General features: G+C 43.3%; 1 protein-coding gene across 4 annotated transcripts in view; it reads left to right on the top strand.

Moving 5' to 3' along the window:
- CARMIL1 (capping protein regulator and myosin 1 linker 1) overlaps positions 1-20,111 on the top strand; it is a 323,730-nt gene that overhangs the window by 109,039 nt on the left and 194,580 nt on the right. For all 4 annotated transcript variants that reach the window (XM_032647357.1, XM_032647356.1, XM_032647355.1 and 1 more), the window contains exons 3-4: positions 13,273-13,323; positions 18,679-18,738. In XM_032647357.1, coding sequence (XP_032503248.1) covers positions 13,273-13,323; positions 18,679-18,738 — 111 coding nt within the window. The remainder of the gene's footprint in view (positions 1-13,272; positions 13,324-18,678; positions 18,739-20,111) is intronic.

Genomic DNA, 20,111 nt, shown 5'->3' with positions numbered 1-20,111 from the left:
TGTTTCATTTGCAAATATTTTCTCACATTCTGAGGGTTGTCTTTTCATCTTGTTTGTAGTTTCCTTTGCTTTGCCAAAGCTTTTAAGTTCCATTAGGTCCCATTTGTCTATTTTTGTTTTTATTTCCATTTCTCTAGGAGGCAGATCAAAAAAGATCTTTCTGTGATTTATGTCAAAGAGTGTTCTTCCTATGTTTTCCTCTAAGAGTTGTATAGTTGTCTGGTCTTACATTTAGGTCTTGAATCCATTTTGAGTTTATTTTTGTGTATGGTGTTAGGGAGTGTTCTAATTTCATTCTTTTACATGTAGCTGTCCAGTTTTCCCAGCACCACTTATTGAAGAGACTGTCTTCTCTCCACTGTATATCCTTGCCTCCTTTGTCATAGATTAGTTGGCCATAGGTGTGTGGGTTTCTCTTTGGGCTTTCTATCCTGTTCCATTGATCTGTTTCTGTTTTTGTGCCAGTACCATATTGTCTTGATTACTGTAGCTTTGTAGTATACTCTGAAGTCAGGGAGTCTGATTCCTCCAGCTCCGTTTTTTCCCCTCAAGACTGCTTTGGCTATTCGGGGTCTTTTGTGTCTCCATACAAATTTTAAGATTTTTTGTTCTAGTTCTGTAAAAAAAAAAATGCCACTGGTAATTTGATAGAGATGGCATTGAATCTGTAGATTGCTTTGGGTAGTATAGTCATTTTCACAATATTGATTCTTCCCAACCAAGAACATGGTATATCTATGCATCTGTTTGTGTCATCTTTGATTTCTTTCATCAGTGTCTTGTAGTTTTCTGAGTACAGGTCTTTTACCTCCTTTGGTAGGTTTATTCCTAGGTATTTTATTCTTTTTGTTACAGTGGTGAATGGGATTGTTTCCTTAATTTCTCTTTCAGATTTTTCATCATTAGTGTATAGGAATGCAAGAGATTTCTGTGCATTAATTTTGTATCCTGCAACTTTACCAAATTCATTGATTAGCTTTAGTAGTTTTCCGGTGACATCTTTTTCTTTTTAACATCTTTATTGGAGTATAATTGCTTTACAATGGTGTGTTAGTTTCTGCTTTATAACCAAGTGAGTCAGCTGTACGTATACATATATCCCCATATCTCCTCCCTCTTGCGTCTCCCTCCCACCCTCCCTATCCCACCCCTCTAGGTGGTCACAAAGCACCGAGCTGATCTCTCTGTGCTATGTGGCTGCTTCCCACTAGCTAGCTATTTTACATGTGGTAGAGTATGTATGTCCATGCCTCTGGTGGCATCTTTAAGATTCTCTATGTATAGTATCATGTCATCTGCAAACAGTGACAGTTTTACTTCTTCTTTTCCAGTTTGTATTCCTTTTATTTCTTTATCTTCTCTGATTGCCGTGGCTAGGACTTCCAAAACTATGTTAATAATAGTGATGAGACTGGACATCCTTGTCTTGTTCCTGATCTAAGAGGAAATGCTTTCAGCTTTTCACCATTGAGAATGATGTTTGCTGTGGGTTTGTCATATATGGCCTTTATTATGTTGAGGTAGGTCCCCTCTGTGCCCACTTTCTGGAGCGCTCTTATCATAAATGAGTGTTGAATTTTGTCTAAAGCTTTTTCTGCATCTATTGAGATGATCATATGGTTTTTCTTCTTCAGTTTGTTAATATGGTGTATCACATTGATTGATTTGCGTATTTTGAAGAATCCTTGCATCCCTGGGATAAATCCCACTTGATCATGGTGTGTGATCCTTTTAATGTGCTGTTGGATTCTGTTTGCTAGTATTTTGTTGAGGATTTTTACGTCTATATTAATCAGTGATATTGGTCTGTAATTTTCTTTTTTTGTAGTATCTTTGTCTGGTTTTGGTATCACGGTGATGGTGGCCTCGTAGAATGAATTTGGGAGTGTTACTTCCTCTGCAATTGTTTGGAAGAGTTTGAGAAGGATGGGTGTTAGGTCATCTCTAAATGTTTGATAGAATTCACCTCTGAAGCCATCTGGTCGTGAACTTTTGTTTGTTGGAAGATATTTAATCACAATTTCATTACTTGTGATTGGTCAGTTCATATTTTCTATTTCTTCCTGTTCAGTCTTGGAAGGTTATACCTTTCTAAGAATTTGTCCGTTTCTTCCAGGTTGTCCATTTTATTGGCATAGAGTTGCTTGTAGTAGTCTCTTATGATGTAAAGCCCATTCTTTCTCTATACCGGGTTTCACTACATCCTCATCCAGACATGGAAATTCTTTTCTAATTCTCAGATAGGCTGTAGTTACTTTGCGAATAATCTCCCCCTGCACTGACTCAACCTACATCCTGGAGATGATGTGTCGAGAACAGAATTCAGGGCGGGAGACAGGGCATTTGGGCTTGTCTCTGTCCCTACCTAACAAGTGTGTACATGTCTCTGTAGGTCTCAGTTTTTTATCCCTATAGATCACTTTCAGAGCTGTATTCTTTGAGGCCAGTTACAATGACTTCTTTGATATTAATGTGTGCTCTAGGCTTAGCACTTGATAGGTAATCTCCAATTCTTACACAAGGACAAATACTGTCTCCAAGTTAGAGGTGTGGATACTGCAGCCTCGAGATTTAAAGGAACTTGCCTATGACCAGTCTGCTCACAGAATGCCAAAGCTGGGATTTTGTTGTCTCCGAAGCTCATGTTCTTGCCATCCTACCACGCTGCCTCAACCTTCTTGTAGCCTCATGGCGGATCATGCTTATAGGTGCAGATGGTGCCATAAACCAGTTTTTATCAAACTCTCAAAATCTGGACCCACGGAAGAAATACATTTTATATTGATTTTGAGAAGCACCCGCCGCATATGGGCACACAGTCTTGCGCACACACACACGCATGCGTGTGTGCCATGAGCACACTGATATCTCTGAAACAGAAGTTTCATGAAACAATGCTCTGGTTTCTATTTGCAATGCACTTGATTTTCTTTTCACTTCCGTCTATTTTATTAATATGCTTGTTAAACTCTCCTGAATTGATTTAACCAGCCACCAATGGGCTGCAGCCCTCAGTTTGAAAATTATGTGCATACCTGGATTTCTCAATATAATCACTCCAAATCTTTTTTCTCCTTCTCTCCGTGTTTATCGTGGAATGTAATGAAGAATATCTCTCAATCTGATTTTTATGTAACAGTATTAAATCTAAGCCAATTCCCCCTACCATATGCCACCCACACTTCTGCAGAGTGGAGGAATATTTCATAAATTTGCTCTGAGAGCAGGAAAGAAAATGTGAACTTTTTTCATTTGATGAAAATGATAATTAACAAAAGGTGAAGAATAAGGAAGTGACATTTGTGCCTCCTTGGCTTGAGAAGATGGGGATCTAAGGGCCCCCCTTGTAGGCTGACAAGTTGAAATAGTGTAGGTTGGGGAGGGACCACAGCATGAGAATTGTGATAAAAGATGAGTGAAACTTACTTCATGTTCCAGCTCTGCTGTAGAGCTGGTTAACTAATATTACCACTGAACTTGTCCAAGAACATGTGTTTATTGGACTCTTTTATGTGCCAGGTCTCGTTCTGTGTAACTATGTTATCTTAGTGGGCATATTGTATACATGTTTTTACAGGTGGGGTGATTAAGGCATGGAGAAGCTAAGTAACCTGCCCCAGGTCACACAGCTAGTAGTGAGTGGTCTAGCGGGGGGTTCATACCCAGGCTTTCTGCCTCTGGAGCCCGTGGTCTTTGTCATTAAGCCGTAACTGTTACGTGTCTTTCCTTTCAGGTAATTCTCTGTGGTCTTTATTGGGTGCCATGCCCAGGATGGGGTTCTCGCTTCTGGGTTTTGAATCTTGAGAGGAATCATACTTGAAAGATACGTGGCTGAAGTCCATTCACTCCATCAGGGCAGCCAGAAGGGACTCCCCACTAGTTCTTCTCAAATCTGTAGGGTTGATTTCGTTTCTGTCCGTCTTGAGCTCTGGTTTTTAATGAAAAACATTAAAAAAAAATTTTTTTTATTATGAGAGCTACCCATTTCCTTTAAAAAATTTACTTGTGCTTAAATTCCATTGTTTGGAAAAAAAAAAAAAGCAAGCCCTGATAAATGCAGAAAATTGTTTGACCCTTCCTGGTCTGTTTCCTCATCTATAAAATAAAGGAATTAGATATGCCTATCTCCAGATGCTTTTAACTTTGTGATTTTTTGCTAGAGTTAGGTTCTGGTAACTCATGACTTGTTCAAGAAGAGACTGGCTGGCCTTGTGTTAGGGAAGCACGAGAAGTTTTGTTAACTGGGTTAATGTGACCTTTACATTCATGTTGTATTTTTCTCTATTCTTTGAATGACTGTGATTCTACTGTTGGTGAATTCATTTAAAGCATAAATATGACAGTGATGACTAGCAGAGGTCCCTTTCCAAGTGTGCCCCACGCAGACCCATGAGACCCCAATGCTGCGAGGTCTGGGCAGAAACTCTGCCCCATGTAAGTGCCTTAGCCTGACCTTCCTGGACCTGTGGAGCTGGTTCTAGGTGTTGGGCTCATCTTTACTCTTAGCCTAAGAGGTGGTCCCATTCCAGGGATTATGGTCACGCCATTATTCTGCCTTTAAAAATATGTTATCATCATAGAATCAATGCATCTGGTTCCAGAGTTTTGTTTTGGCCAGTGCTTTGAAAAGAAGATCGGAAATGTTAGTGACATCAAGAAGAATTGATGTTGTTTGGAAGTAGTCACATGTTCATCCGTGGGGAAAAATTAGAAACATTTGTTTTCTTTCATGCTTTGATAAAACCTTACAATTTGCAGTAAAAGGACTGCAGGAAGAATGAAGCGATAGTGTCTGACAAGCTGTATGTAAACATTCCATTTCTGCATAATGGCATAAATAACCAGGTGAAAAGAAATGGATTCACACAGGTGTTAGAGTACAAAGACTTTCCCCCGAAACTAGATATCAGAAGACAAAAACCAAACTCCACTGACTCCCTTGCCCCCCCTGTTGAGGGAGCATCTGTCCTTCCGGGTAGCAGGGGCCCAAGAAGGAATTAATTCCTCTCAGCAAATATTTACTGGCGATTTGCCATTCTTGGCAGTCCATGCGAAGCAAAGAGAAGAGGGGTCCTAGAAATGGGACATTTCCACGGTGGGCCTGAGTCATGACCCAGAGTGCAGCAAGGTAAGTTAGACACCTATTCCAACCCCCTGATTTTACACTTGGGTGAATTGAGGTCCTCAGAGACAGTAACTTAGTCAGGTCACTTGGCCAGCTTGCGGCCAAACCCAGGCTAAATCCAATAACTCTGTTCTTAGTGTAATACTATAACGGACATGTATAATATTATTATAATATTGTAATATAAATAATAACAAACGCTAGCACTTTCCGTATATTCTTCTCAGCACTTTACACATGTTCACTTATTGACACACGTTAACTTATTTAACCCTCATGGCTCCATGAGGTGTACCTTGTCGCTCCCATTTTACAGAAGAGGAAACTGAGCCACTGAGAAGATTAAGTAGTTTGCCCCAAGTAAATAGTGAAGCTTGGAAGCCCAGGCAACCCGACCCCAGAATTTGTCCTCGAAACCACTATGCAAGGGGTCAGCAAACCTTTACTTTCTGTAAAGGACCAGATAGTAAATATTTTCGGCTTTGTGAGGCATAAAAACCTCTGTTGCATCTGCTCAGCTCTGCCTTCATAGTGTGAAAGCAGCTGGAGATGATCCATTAAACATGGTTGGGGCTGTGTCCCAGTAAAACTTTATTTATAAAAAACAGGTGGGGTTGGATTTGTAGTTTTCAGGACCTGCGCTGGACTATGCTGCCTCCTAGTGTGGTGATCCAGTTTTATAAGGGATTTGGGGCCAGAAATTGCACTAAAACGATGTGTTGTTTTGTATTCCTTTTGGGTGAAGGGTCGTGCTTTGGCCAGAGAGGGTGAAGGTCATCAGAGCTGTGTGCAGTGGGTTGTTACGAGGCTCAGAGCCAGAGGGGCTTCTTATTCTTCCTCAACTTTCTGGGTGACCTTGCACAAGTCCCTTAGCATCTGTCACTCGTAACTCTCCACGGTGGCGCTAACAGTCCTCGCCACCTGCCCCTCTGCCTCCCCAAAGCTTGTGTCTTGGATTAATGAGGTCTGGGGGTTTGGAAGAGGGGAAACGTATTAAATGGCACTCATCATTTAGTTTGCTTGCAAATTAGAGAGCATTTGGGTGATATAAGACCATTGGTCGAATGTTTGCCGTGAAGAGCCCAGTTTTACAGGAAAGGCGTTTTTGGTAATGTGCAGGAGAGAATGTGGATTTAGGGGCCGTGAATTTATGGATTGCCTGTGCAGCGGTAGGCTTTAGGTAATGGAGTCCTATAAGAGGGTGAAACAGATACTTTTGTTTTTAGTAAGTGTGCCATGATAGGGTTCCGTGACCGACCTCATTTTGTATCATTTCCATAAGGAAATTTAGGCTTCTCTGTTAAGCTATGAGTCTTAACAGTAGGGAGGATTTTTTATAAATGTTTCCAAGTGAAATTTTGAAGTTAAAAGTTGAACCAAGAAGCCTCAAAGGGAACCAGGCTGCTGCTTGCATTTCAATGAAAGGGAGAGGAAATTCATTATAGAGGTTGAAAATGTGGTTTGCATGCTAAGACTCTTCTGGAAGAATGGGCCTCGCAGAGGAGGTGGGAGGGAAGTTCTAGCTTGCCCTTTGTTAAGGTTCCTTGGCTCAGCACAAATACTTCTTCTAATGCCCTCCACACACACACGCCCCCCGAACCCCCGTTTTTTTAAACTCTGCAAGAAAATTCTTCTCCTTCAAGGTTAAAGGTATATATATTGAACTGAAAATGCCAGCCTGGGAGATGTCTCAGAATCGTTGTTTCTGTTTTGCTGTTGTTTGTTTTGTTCTGTTGACAAAAGCCATTATTTAAAAATTCAATAGATGTTAGTCTTACTCTGGGAATCTAAATTTAAGGTGCTCTCACACCAATTATTTTGATATATTCAGCAGAGACGTCTGGGTGCTGGGCTAGGGCTTTATCTACGTTTGTATTTTACTTAAAACAACAGTATTAGATTAGTCCTGCACGGCAGTAGTAGTCTTGTTCTACAGGTGAGCAAACTGAGAAGTTAACTAACTCTGTCAGCGTTAAAGAGCTAGAAAGTGGCAGAGCCAGAATTGGAATCTGTCTTCCTGATTCCAAAACCCCGGCAAAGTAGGGCAACCAAGTGTTCCAGTTTCCGGGAGACAGGATTCTCAGAGCTAAAACTGGAAATGAAGATGTGATCACCCTGCAAGGAAGATGCTTGCTATCCCTAGCACCATGATAGTGCACACTACCGGGAAACACTTCCTGATAAATCAAAGAGGAGTTTTCCTGCGCGATTTCGCCCCTCACCTGCTAGAGGCCATGTGTGTGTGTGTGTAAGACCTCCAAGGCCCCAAATCCTAGGGCATCTTGGCCCCAAACAGGAAAGCTAGGAGATTGAGTTCTTTGGGGTTCTCAGCATGAATGTGGCCCCATTTATTGGCCCAGTTTGGGTTGATAAAACAAAAAGCACAGGCTTCCCTGGTGGCGCAGTGGTTGAGAGTCCACCTGCCGATGCAGGGGACACGGGTTCGTGCCCCGGTCCGGGAGGATCCCACATGCCGCGGAGCAGCTGGGCCCGTGAGCCGTGGCCACTGAGCCTGCGCGTCCGGAGACTGTGCTCCGCAACGGGAGAGGCCACAACAGTGAGAGGCCCGTGTACCGCAAAAAAACCCCCAAAACATAAAGCACAATTCTCGGAATGGTAGCATTCATAGTTTTGCACACTTGCTTCAAAACATTGCTGCGCTCTTGTGCTCACAAGTGGGCATGGTGTTGGAAAAGGCTCGGTCAGCATTGGAGAATTTCATCCCTTCGGCTCCATCCCCTTCAAGGCTTTCTAAGAACAGTCGTCATGCCTCTGGAGATCTGAACTGATCACCAGAAGTGGGGACCCGCCAGCACAAAGCTTGTGCCTTTAAAGCCTGGGTGTGTCTCTTTTCAAACAGATGATTTTGGCCTGTGTCCAACTTCTGAAGGACACTGTGTACCTACGCGGCCTTCAAAATATTTCTAAAGAAAGGGAGTTGGCATGCAGGGCCACAGATTGTGAGTGCTGTTGTTGCCAGAGTGAAAGCAGAAGTGATCATTAGAACCTCATGTATCTACATATGGTCAAGAGATTGCTTTTTACTCGAAAGGTGAATCCGTGTGAACACCCTGGGCTTTTTTCCTCTCTTTTAAAAAATATATTGAGCCAGTTAATACCTTGTCAGTGGCCCCCAGAAACCCCCTGGTGACTTTCCAGGAGAGGGCAGATCAAGAGAGGTCAGGTAGGTCACCTGATGCCTTGGCTGCTTGTGGGAGACGTTATTCTCCAAAACGTGACACTTGTAAACGGGCAGAAAGGCCAGCCTGTGCCTCGCTCTGGAGATTGCTGCCGTGTGGCAGTTATGTGGGCGCCTGTTTTGAGATTAGATTTTAGTAACTAGATTCGCCCAGGGGACCTCGTAATCACTTAATTACTGATGTGCTCGTTGTATAATAATGTCAAAAGGTGTCTTGTCATTTTTATTTCATGGTTTTTTCAAGTTTCTCTGTGACTATGTTCCAAATGAAATACTCTTTGAGAGCGCAGTATTTCTCCTGTGATGGGTGCCTGTTGTTTTGCAATGGGCATAAATAAGATACAAGCTCTCAGTGATTAGCAGAGAGAAAGCGCTCGGAAATGGGGGCAGAGTGAAGCGGGTGGGGGGCCAGAGGAGGGAAAAGAGAACGAGAAGATGGGTTGGGGCATGGTGGGGATAGCGGAGGCCGTAGCAGAGAGGAGGGTTTGGAGGGAGGGGTGGGGAACAGGCAAGGAGAGACACAGATAAGCTGAGAGATACACGTGTAGAATCAAGTAGACAGATCCAAATAGAGACTCACAGAGATTAACCCGGGATCAGAGAGAGACAGAGACAGACAGCCACTGGTCTGGACAGACAGTAGAGACTGGTCCTTGTTCTTACGATATGCAAATATCCATCATCTTATTGATGACGCTTTTACCTGTTTGCTTCTTTCTGGCTTTAAAGCTCTATGACTCATCTGTGTTTGCATGTGTGCAGACTATTGAGGAAGCTGGTTCTTGGACAGGTGAGATTTGAGAGCCCTTATAAGTAATTAGCACAATCTCTGGGGCCAGACCATCTGGGTTCGAATCCCAGCTCTGCCACCTACTTGCTAGGTGACGTGGGCAAGTAATATACTCTCTGTGTGTCTCAGTTTCTTCTTCTTAAAATGAGATTAATAATAGTATCTAGCCCATAGGCTGCTGTGAGGATTAAAGGAGATGATGTATGCAAACCTATGAGAAAATGGTACCCAACATGTATTGACTGGTATTACTACTATGCTTGTAAAATGATCCTTGATGTTGTAGTACCAATTTTCCTTTGAGGGAATGTTCACAGAGCTAAACATATTTTTCTGACTACTGAAGAGGCTATGTGTTCCTGTCTGGGGCTTTTGGCATTGACCCTTATTGCCGTTTGAGGCAAGAGTGAAAAGGTAATACACTGGGAATAAGGAGTTGCCTCTTCTAGTCCAGCTCTGGCAAACTATCTGCAAGATGAGTTTCTTTGGATCTGCTCTCAGATTATAAACTCTAAGGGGGTCTTTCACTAGGTGATTGATATGGAGTCCTTTCTGGCATGTGAGTTTTATGATTTGACTCTGTGTAAAGGTTTTGTGGACTTAAGATTCTTGAAAAAATCAGGGATTGATCATACAAGTACCCCTGTAAGAAAGAAACATGTGTGCTGCCATTGTACCATTGACCCTTGAACAACATGCGTTTGAACTGCAGAGATCCACTTTTATGCATATATTTTTCAGTGGTAAAGACTATAGTACTTACTAGATGGTCTGTGGTTGGTTGAATCCTCTGATGTGGCCGAACTGGGGGTATGGAGGGCCCACTCTAAGTTATATGCAGACTAAGCCCCAAGTTGGTCAAGGGTCAACCATAGGTAAAGAGGTGAGGAGTCTGGCTTCCTATAGCCATGCTGGTCATCACGACTGTCAGCATTATTTCTTTCTTTTTCTTTTTTCCTTTTCCCCTGGAGGAGGAGCAGTGTTTGAAAGGATGCCACATCAAGATGTGCCGTGGAATGGAATATTATTCAGCGGTAAAACAATGAAATTGGCAGCAATGTGGATGGACCTAGAGAATATTATGCTTAGTGAAATAAGTCAGAGAAAGACAAATGCTGAATGATATCATTTAGATGTGGAATCTAAAAAGTAATACAAATGAATGTATATGCAAAACAGAAACCAATTCACAGATACAGACAGCAAACTTGTGGTTACCAGAGAGGAGGGGGAAGTGGGGAGGGACAAATTAGGGGTATGGGATTAGCAGATACAAATTACTGTATATAAAATAAGCAACAAGTATGTACTGTATGGTACAGGGAGTTATACTCACCATCTTGTGATAATCTGTAATGGAGTATAATCTGCAAAAATACTGAATCACTGTGCTGCACACCTGAAACTAACACAATTTTGTGAATCAACTAAACTTCAGTTAAAAAAAAAATGTGCTGGGCTTCCCTGGTGGCGCAGTGGTTGAGAGTCCGCCTGCCGATGCAGGGGACGCGGGTTCGTGCCTCGGTCCGGGAAGATCCCACATGCCGCGGAGTGGCTGGGCCCGTGAGCCATGGCCACTGAGCCTGCGCGACCGGAGCCTGTGCTCCGCAGCGGGAGAGGCCACGGCAGTGAGAGGCCCGCGAACCGCAAAAAAAAAAAAAAAAAAAAAAGTGCTGTGGGACAAGGTCTTAGTTCAGAGAAGGCAAATTTTTCATCCTTTAAGATGAGTCCTGATCTTGTAATTTAGTCACAGATAACCTGTTTGCCAGACCTAAGCAAATGAGAACACCGGCCACGCCTGTCTCTGGCCCCCTTTTATCTCCCTTTCTATTACTGTCAGGCCTCTTCTGACTGTCTGATGTTCACCACTGAACCCTGTATGTCTCACGCAACAAAACTGCCTCTTGCCTTTTCCCCAAAGGCAGCCAAACTCTACTTCCCTGGGTACTGCTGTCTTAGTCAAGGCTTGGCTAGTGTAGATGACTTGAAAAATTTAGCTCTCCGGGCCATTCTTGGATTTGAAAAGAGAATCTTTTAAACTACTGGAATGTTGAGGAAGATACTGTTTGAGCTGGGAGTTTTGTAAATCCCTTCCCAGTCACAGGTGGCCCTGGGCTCTCACCCTTCTACCCCAAATCTAACTGAACTGCCAGGGGCTAGAGACCAGGAGGCAAGATTGGGTTAGAATGTGTAAAGGTAGCCTAATGGTGAAGAGCATAGGCTTTGGAGTTGACAGACGTGAACCTTACTCCTGCCCTTGGGTTATATCACAGAATCTGTTTATTCATCTGTGAAAGGGGGGTAATAATGATAGAGAATATGGTTGTTGGGAAGCTTAAATGAATCAGTGTATCCAAGGATGTTTGCCCATTTATGGCCCATAGGGAACACTTGATAAATGGTAGCTACTACTCAGGGCTGGCTTCATGGGCATGTGACCTGTACAGGCGCACAGGGCACTGCTCTCAGAAGGGCCCTACGCTTGGGTAAATGCTTTCTGTCACTGTCTTTAAAATTCTTCATAATTTCTGAACAAAGGGCCCTGCAGTTTATGTAGCCAGTCCTGCCACTTCTGGGCTACAGTTGACCTCCACTCACTCATCTGACCCCACTTCTTACACGCCTCTCCCCTCTCTATTGCTTGTTGCTCCCCCCCACCCCACCCCCCGTCTCTGAAGGGCCTGAGTAAAAAAAGTAAGGATCATTCCTTTGGGAAAAGAACTGTGGTTCATGGCCTAAGAATATTCAAATATAGATGTCTTTTGTTGACTCCACTTTTAGAAGTCACTTATTAATGGTCTTTTAGAGCACATCACCTCTAAAGTCAAGTAGCAAAAATGAACCCAGGTGGAAAAGGATCCCCTGAATAACTGTGATTGAAGGCATCTGGGTGGAAAGTCTTCAATGGGCCGTGCCCCTCTGTCTCTGCCTTCCCTTTGCTCGTTATCAGACTCTCCCAGTCAGTGCTGGGCTACCTCTCTTTACCATCTGTCTCATAAAGGGTCCTGACTTGAGTTATTCCCAATAGCAGTGACCTCTGATTATTCAAAGAAGAGTTATCTAGAAAATATACTGTTTCTGTTTAGAGTTGGGAGCCTAAAGAGAGGCACAGAGCAGGCTACAGGCACACCCGTGGACTCACCTTCTGTGTGTGAATGAACAGGATGAGCCCTGGCCAGAATCTGGATAAATCCTGTAGCAACTTGGGCCTCAGTGTCCTTGACTTATGATTTCTCAAGTTGTGTTCAGATCTAGCATTCTTAGACTAGCACATACGTATCATTTGCTAAACATCAACTTAGTGACAAGGAAGTTGTTTGGAAAATCAAAGACAGGTCTCCCGTCAGAACTTGAGAAGTGCTGGAGTCCGCCTTCTTTATTGCAAAGGCCCCCGAGGCCTGCCCGGACCTCCGGGTTGCAGAGTGGCACGTTTAGAGATTACGGTTGGTAGACTGGGATCTCTGCTCCAGGTAGGAACTAGGAGTTCAGCCTAGTTCCAGCCCCTTTGTATTCACAAGGGCCCCTGCTGGGCAAGAGGTGCCTATAGGCATATGGGACCCCATGGGCTATCTATATGTTCTTAGCTGAGAGCTGGAATTGATAAATGTTCTGTCTAGGACTGAGAGAGGCATAGCTGAGAAGCAAAGTCGGGGTTGACTTCTTGGGAGAGTAGCCTGTTTTGCTGCCTGTGTGTCATGTAACTGTTATCAGTTAGTGGACGGAGAACAGGAGGCAAGAGGGCAAACGTGGGTGGCGGTTGTAATTTGGAAAGTGCGAATGAGTACTTGACTTCTTCATTAAGTTTGCTGTTGATATAGTGAGGCTCCTCCTATGGATAAGATATCTGTATTTTAATATCTCAGACACCTGTCTTGCTTACTCAACTGGAGTAATCTGTGGCTCCTTTGGGCTGCTGACTGGTTGCTCGTCTTGAGATTTTGCAGGTGATTTGTTTGATACGGCCCTTCATACAGTGATTCTTAGAGTACAGCCAATAACCCGACAAGGCCAACAAGCAGTCCCAGGTCACTTATTCTTCTTACATGTCAGGAACCAAGCCTCTCGAGGCTTCAGTATCATTAAAGTCCTGCGGGTCACACCAAAGCCACCAGCTCACGTTTCGGTACTTATACTGATGCAGCTGCTTCTGTCTTACAGGTGCTTACATCATGCCGAGCCTTCCTTGTCACAGCACGAATCCCCACCAAGGTAAGTGTTGAAGTTTCCTCCTTCCAACACACACACACACACACACACACTGCGAAACGCACTCGCTTCTCAGTTGTGTACACTTATGATTTCAGCCAATGTGTCCAGAGCTCTCTTTGCACAACCTTATTTTCCTTCCTTCTCCCTAGAAAGTACCTAAACGTTTCGTCCTTTGTTCCCTCTCTGTGTTAAAGGCATCCCAAGAAAAGTGGCGAAGCATTTCATGTTCCGTATCCCCGAGGCTTGTGGATTTCAGTTATTTTTCTTTCTCAACTGGGGCAGGGTTTACACTTTCTTCAAGTCTAGTTCTTATTTCTTTGGGTCCAGTAACGGCCCACTTTTCTAAGGCTTTGACACGTGGGAAATAACCTTCATAACTCTACAGAGTGCATTACCGGGAACGTAGCCACCTAGCCCTCTTTCATGGGCAGACTCTGGTGTCACCTATGAAAAATAACACGGTGCCACTTGGTTCCTTAAAAGATCTGACATTTTCCATCAGATGTCCTTTGTTATAGGGTGCAAATTAACATTTGAACTGATAGCTCAGGAATTAGGCATCATAATTGCTTCTTTCATTTTCTTTATGGTAACAGAAAGGTGTTGACTGATTTTATAGGATATGAACTCACCTGCCCACAGACCCAGGAAAATGGGGAAGGTTTGGGAGACGCTTTCAGCCTTGCTCCTATGTTTGCGCTGCAGTGTTATTTGCTCATTTTCTCGGTCCTTTCTTGCTTCTTAAAATTCAACATGTAGCCACTGTCCTGTGAATACCTACTTACGTGCTGGACACGGTGCTGTAATGCAGTGGACCTGGTAGGACTGACAGACTAATGATTTGAATGATTTTTGTTGAACTTTGAGAAGGTACCAACCCACTGTTTGCTAGTCAAAGGCCATACTGCCTTTTTTCTTTCTGATCATACAAATGCTAAATTTTATAAAGTTTCTCCGAGGAATGAGGCTTTATATTATCCCACCCCTTTTGATAATATAAAGTGAGTCTTTATGTTTATAATGTGTTATAAGTGAAATCAGTCATTATATAAATGGTGTTGGACTAAATTACCTATATGCTAAAGTACCTGAAGGCAGGATATAAGGAAGTGTTAACCATTATCCCACTGGTGAAAAATTAATTGTGGAAGGAAGTTTTATGGGCTTGAGAAAATAGTCAAGCAGCCTATTGAGTAGAAGGCTCCTGAAAGATATGTTTACCCTAATTAAAAATGTTTTCACACAGCAGAAGGTGTATTACCCCTTGGGAAGTCATCTGCCTCCCTTCTGTTGCCCCCTCCTTGCTCTGCCCCTGAGGGAAGGCCCAGCTTCACCCCAAGATGTATATAACATCTCACATCGGCCTGGCTAGGGTAGTTTGGACATTGGTGCTGATTTCTGATATTGTCAGCATCACAAATAGAGGCAGATCTTCTTCCAAAGTGACCTGCCTGCAGAAGGCTGGTTTTCATGTGTCACAGTGCACCTTGGCTAAGAAGCAGAACCGGTGTCAATGACATTTTTCTGGGGAAATAATTATATTCAGAACAGTAGTGTACAACAGCCCCGATTTTCACATAGGTTTCTTTTCTTTGGGGGCTGATTAGTTAAACATTTTCTTCTTTTGTCCTTTTATTGTTAAATGTACCACATACGCAGTCAAATGCACAAAATAGAAATGTATATCACTGTGATTAACTGCAAAAGATACCTCTGCAGTCACACGCAGATGAAGAAGTAGAACTTTGCCATTCCCTCCAGAAGGGGGGAGGAGGGGGGCGGGTGATTGTCAAATCAGGGAAGGGTCTACAGAGAAGCTGGGCTGCAGGGTCAGCCTGCGTCAACCAGGCAGATAAAGGGGGTCTCCTGCTGGTCAGAGGTTTAGCAGTTTGCAAGAGCACAGTGTGTTTGGGGAGCTGAGATGTGGGCCCAGGACTGAGTAGGAGGCTGTGGAGGGAGGGAAATTGGTCAGAAAGATGGGCAATCATGACATGGGTTGCTTCATGTGGAACAGTTGGAGTTCCCGAAGGAGCATCACATAATAACATTTAGATTTGCTCTGTTGCCTCTTGGGTGGGGACTGTCTTGCTGAGGGTAGAGGCGGGCCTCGGATGATTCTCTCCTCTTATCTAACTGATCACTTGTATCTGTGGTTCTCTCTTTTTTTTTTTTTGCGGTACGCGGGCCTGTCACTGTTGTGGCCTCTCCCGTTGCGGAGCACAGGCTCCGGACGCGCAGGCTCAGCGGCCATGGCTCACGGGCCCAGCCTCTCCGCGGCATGTGGGATCTTCCTGGACCGGGGCACGAACCCGCATCTCCGCATCGGCAGGCGGACTCTCAACCACTGCGCCACCAGGGAGGCCCTGTGGTTCTCTCTTAAAGATGTCCTCAGGTCTTCCTGCAGCCTGCCTGTGTCTCAGCTTCCTAACTAGTCCCCCTGCGCCCTCCTGCCCAGTGACATTCTTTAAACTGTCTTCCGGGTGGGCTGGAGTCAGGAGGGTCAGTGCTGGGAGCTGAGAACAAAGGCCTGTTAAAAAGAGCCATGGGTGAGATTAGAGAGAATGGCTTGAACCTTGCTTTGATGTCGGTCAGTGTGTCCCCATATCTCCCCTTCTCACCATTGTTAAGAACCAGGGCTCCGATGAATCGCATACTCAGCGTGTGCCCCTTACTCATCCCTGAAACTGCAGGGTCTACTTCTCGTTTCTGTCTTGCCCTTGTTCTTTGAACGCCTCTATGCCGTGGCAAATTCTTCTTCTTCTGCCTGGATTTCCCTTTTCGCTCCTTCTTTGTTTGACACACTTGAAGTCATTCTTCAGGGCCTAGGTGGAATGTCTCAGTGCTTTCCCGGTTCCCTGGCACTTTGCTTATTCCAGGGACAGCACTGAGGTGCAGCAGAAGCCTCCTAACTGACCTCCAACTAACCTCCCCCAGCCAAACTGACCAAAGCTGCCCATGCTAGTCCTGATACATGGACTGATGCCAGCTGCATCTTCAGAGCCGCTAGGTTGGTTATAAGAGACTGTAGCTGTTTACACCTGTTCCCACCAGTTGTATGAGATGCCCACCAAGGGTCAGTGGTTTGCTTCCAAACCTATTCATAGCAGTTATAATTACAATAGTAAATTTTTAAAAAGATATTTTACATATCAATGAAATAGGCTGCAAAAGGAGAGAGTATCTGTGAAATACTGAATGTTGGTAAAATAATTCACTTTAAAAAATTACTGTCTTGTTAAGGACTGGACAACTGTTAAAGGCTGGGGGGTTGGGGAACATAATAATCTAGAGAACTTATGCCCTCACATTGCTTTCCCAGTGTCTTCAAGCTCTCACTCCATTTTAAAGAGCTTTAGTTGGAAGTTGTGTGTCCAGCATTTACGGGTGTGGTCCACAGAGGAAATGCCACTGGAGGGCCAGACAATGGGACTTGACTCAAAGAAGTAAATTTGGCATTATGTCCAAGGCTAGCAGATGAAAATATGTTTATAAGTTTTAATTTGAAATAAATGAAGGTAGAGAGGTACTGTTTTTAGAAAATGATTCCCTGCTTGACATGACTTTTCAAAATCCACCAAGTATAGATCTTGATAATGATAAGAAGACATCCACTCTAATAGAATGTTTAAAATGTGCCCCCGATGCTGCATGTAACCATGGGAGGACAAGATAAATGTCTCATTCCTCTTTACAGTCCTGGCACACAGTAGGCCTTCCATAAATTCTACTGGTTGGCTGTGTGAACAACGAAAGAATGAATTATCTTTCTACCTCCAGCCCTCGTCACCATACTGGGGATTCAGGGGTTCTCTGTTCTAAAATTGATCTGACCAAATGTGTAAAGGTACAACATAGCACCAGCAGGCAGAACTAAGGGTCCTGTGGGTTTGGTTCTGAATGGGTTCTTTTTCCATTACATTGCTAGTTTTTTTTTTTAAAATAAATTTATTTATTTTATTTACTTATTTTTGGCTGCGTTGGGCCTTCGTTGCTGCGCATGGGCTTTCTCTAGTTGCGGTGAGCAGGCTTCTCGTTGCGGTGGCTTCTCTTGTTGCAGAGCACGGGCTCTAGGCGCGTGGGCTTCAGTAGTTGTGGCACGTGGGCTCAGTAGTCGTGGCTCGCGGGCTCTAGAGCACAGGCTCAGTAGTTGCAGCGCACGGGCTTAGTTGCTCCATGGCACGTGGGATCTTCCCGGACCAGGGCTCGAACCCGTGTCCCTTGCATTGGCAGGCGGATTCTTTTTTTTTTTTTTTTTTTTTTTTGCAGTATGTGGGCCTCTCACTGTTGTGGCCTCTCCCATTGCGGAGCACAGGCTCCGGATGCGCAGGCTCAGTGGCCATGGCTCACGGGCCCATCTGCTCCGCGGCATGTGGGATCTTCCTGGACTGGGGCATGAACCCGTGTCCCCTGCATCGGCAGGCGGACTCTCAACAACTGCGCCACCAGGGAAGCCCTGGCAGGCGGATTCTTAACCACTGCGCCACCAGGGAAGTCCCCACATATCTAGTTTTAAGATGAGAGGGTAAAATAAACTGATCCAACTCAGTTCTTCATTGTCTTTAGTACCAGGTCCTGTGACTGTTTGTACTGAAATGAGAGACTGAAAAACTGGGAGAAAGATTAGTGGCTGTTTTCCAGGAAAAATAGGCAAAGAGTGTGAGACTGGAGGTATTTTGAAGAAAAAGAAATGCTGATTACAGGAGAAGCGAGGAAGGGACACTTGTTATTAAAATGGAAAGGAAATAAATCATCATTTATGTATATACACACAGAGAGAGAAGACTTTATGTGTGTTTCATTGAAACACAGATTAAAATTCTTAAATATTATATTCTTTTAAATCCATTCAAAATATGAACTTTAATGAAAGACAGTGGAAGAAAAGATGACTCCAGTAAGTGGTCAGAGGGTAACCCAAAGAGGTAAAGGTTTAGAGAGAAGGGAAAACAAACATTGTCTCTATCCTGATCTGATTTGCTGAAGCAACATCTTGAAATAAGAGAAAAAAAAGTCTATTTAGATGGCTCCCTTCATATATTCATTTCTCAGTAAATAAATACTGGAGTAGAAGTACAGAAACTTTCCATTGGGTTTGTCCTTGGATGAAATTTAAAAAGTCAGACTTGGAGTTTCCTTTCAGCCCTTTGGGAAAGTGAATAATGCTTTTCCTGAAATATGCTAGATCGAGGTCATGTTGTATTGAATGTATGGAGATATTAAACCAGCCTACCTTCAGAAGATGCCCAATGTTTTGTTTGCACTGGACTGTTTCTAATTGTAGCATTTTTACTTTGAATTATAGGTTTTAAAACCCTCATTACAGGTCTTTATTTCCCCCTCCTCCCTCAATTGCAGCTCGAGGTAACCTTCAGCTACCTGGAGATTCACGGTGTCCTGTGCAGCAAGCCAACTCAGGTGGGTGTGAATAACCTGTTTGTCGTTACTGCAAGGTCAGAACCTTTCTTGAGTTTCTGAAACCAGCTAATACCTTCTATTTGGTTCACTATTGAAAGTTTCTTGAGATAATGTGGAAAAACAAGGTAAGGGAAAATGGAAGTTTCTGCACCAGAGACTGAACAGGGGCTTAGGTGGGAGGGGCTGGGAATTTGTGATAAGGGAAACACGTTCTCCATAACTCAATTTGAAAAGAACAATTAGCTCTTACGTTGCCTGGCCATGTAAACATGAGAGTACTGTTCCTTAGAGATGCTGTACAAGTTACAGCAGTAACATTTCATAGCTATTCTACAGTAATCTGTAAGATCTTTCTGGGAATAGAATGATAAGTGAATCTTTTGGTATTAATAAAATGTAGATTTTAAACAACAGCTTTATTGAACTATAAGTAACGGGCAGCCAACTAAGGTGTACAGTTTGATAAGTTTTGACATGTAGACCCATGAAACCATTACCACAGTCAGGATGCTGAACATACTCATCACCTCAGGGTTTTCTCAGGCATCTTAGTAAACATTTCTTCTTGCCCCTCCTCATTCATAATCATCTACAGGCATCTACTCTCAGCCACTATAAATTAGTTTGCATTTTCTAAAAATTCATATGAATGGAATCATACAGTATGTGTACTATTGATTGTCTGCGTTTTAGCCAGTGTAATTGTTTTGAGACTGATTGATTTTGTTGCATGTCTCAATAGCTCATTCCTTCTTATTGCTGAGTAGTATTCCATTGTATGACTATATCACAGTTTGTTTATCCATCACCCACTGATGGACATTTGTGTTGTTTCCAGTTTTTGGCCGACAAGCAAAGGGCAATGAACATTTATTTACAAATCTTTGATTGGACATTGGCTTTTATTTCCTGTGGGTAAATATCTAGGAGTGGAGTGGCTGAATTGTATGTATGTAAATGTATGTATGTATATAGTGTAAATATGTATGTAAACGGTTTAAGAAGCAGCTAAATTGTTTTCCGAAGTGGTTGTACCACTTTACGTTGCCACCAACATTGTGTAAGAGTTCCAGTTCCTCCACATCCTCCCAACACTGGTATGGTCAGCATTTTAATTTTTAGCCATTTTAATAAATTTGTAGCGCTTTCTCATTTGTAGTTTTAATTTGCATTTCCCTGATGACTAAAGATGTGTGGAACATCTTTTTATCTGCTTATCTGCTGTCATATATCTTTTTGGTTCAAGTGTCAGTTCAAATTTTTTGCCATTTAAAAAATGGAGTTGTTTTCTTATTAAGAGTTCTTTATATATGTGATTTGTATGTATTTTCTCTCAGTCTGTGGCTTCTCTTTTCATTTTCTTTACAGTGCTT

Source organism: Phocoena sinus, chromosome 11, assembly GCF_008692025.1.
Source record: "Phocoena sinus isolate mPhoSin1 chromosome 11, mPhoSin1.pri, whole genome shotgun sequence".
In the NCBI taxonomy this organism is placed as follows: domain Eukaryota; kingdom Metazoa; phylum Chordata; class Mammalia; order Artiodactyla; family Phocoenidae; genus Phocoena; species Phocoena sinus.
Note: the sequence above shows the minus strand (reverse complement) of the source record. Positions and strands in the feature narration are given on the sequence as shown.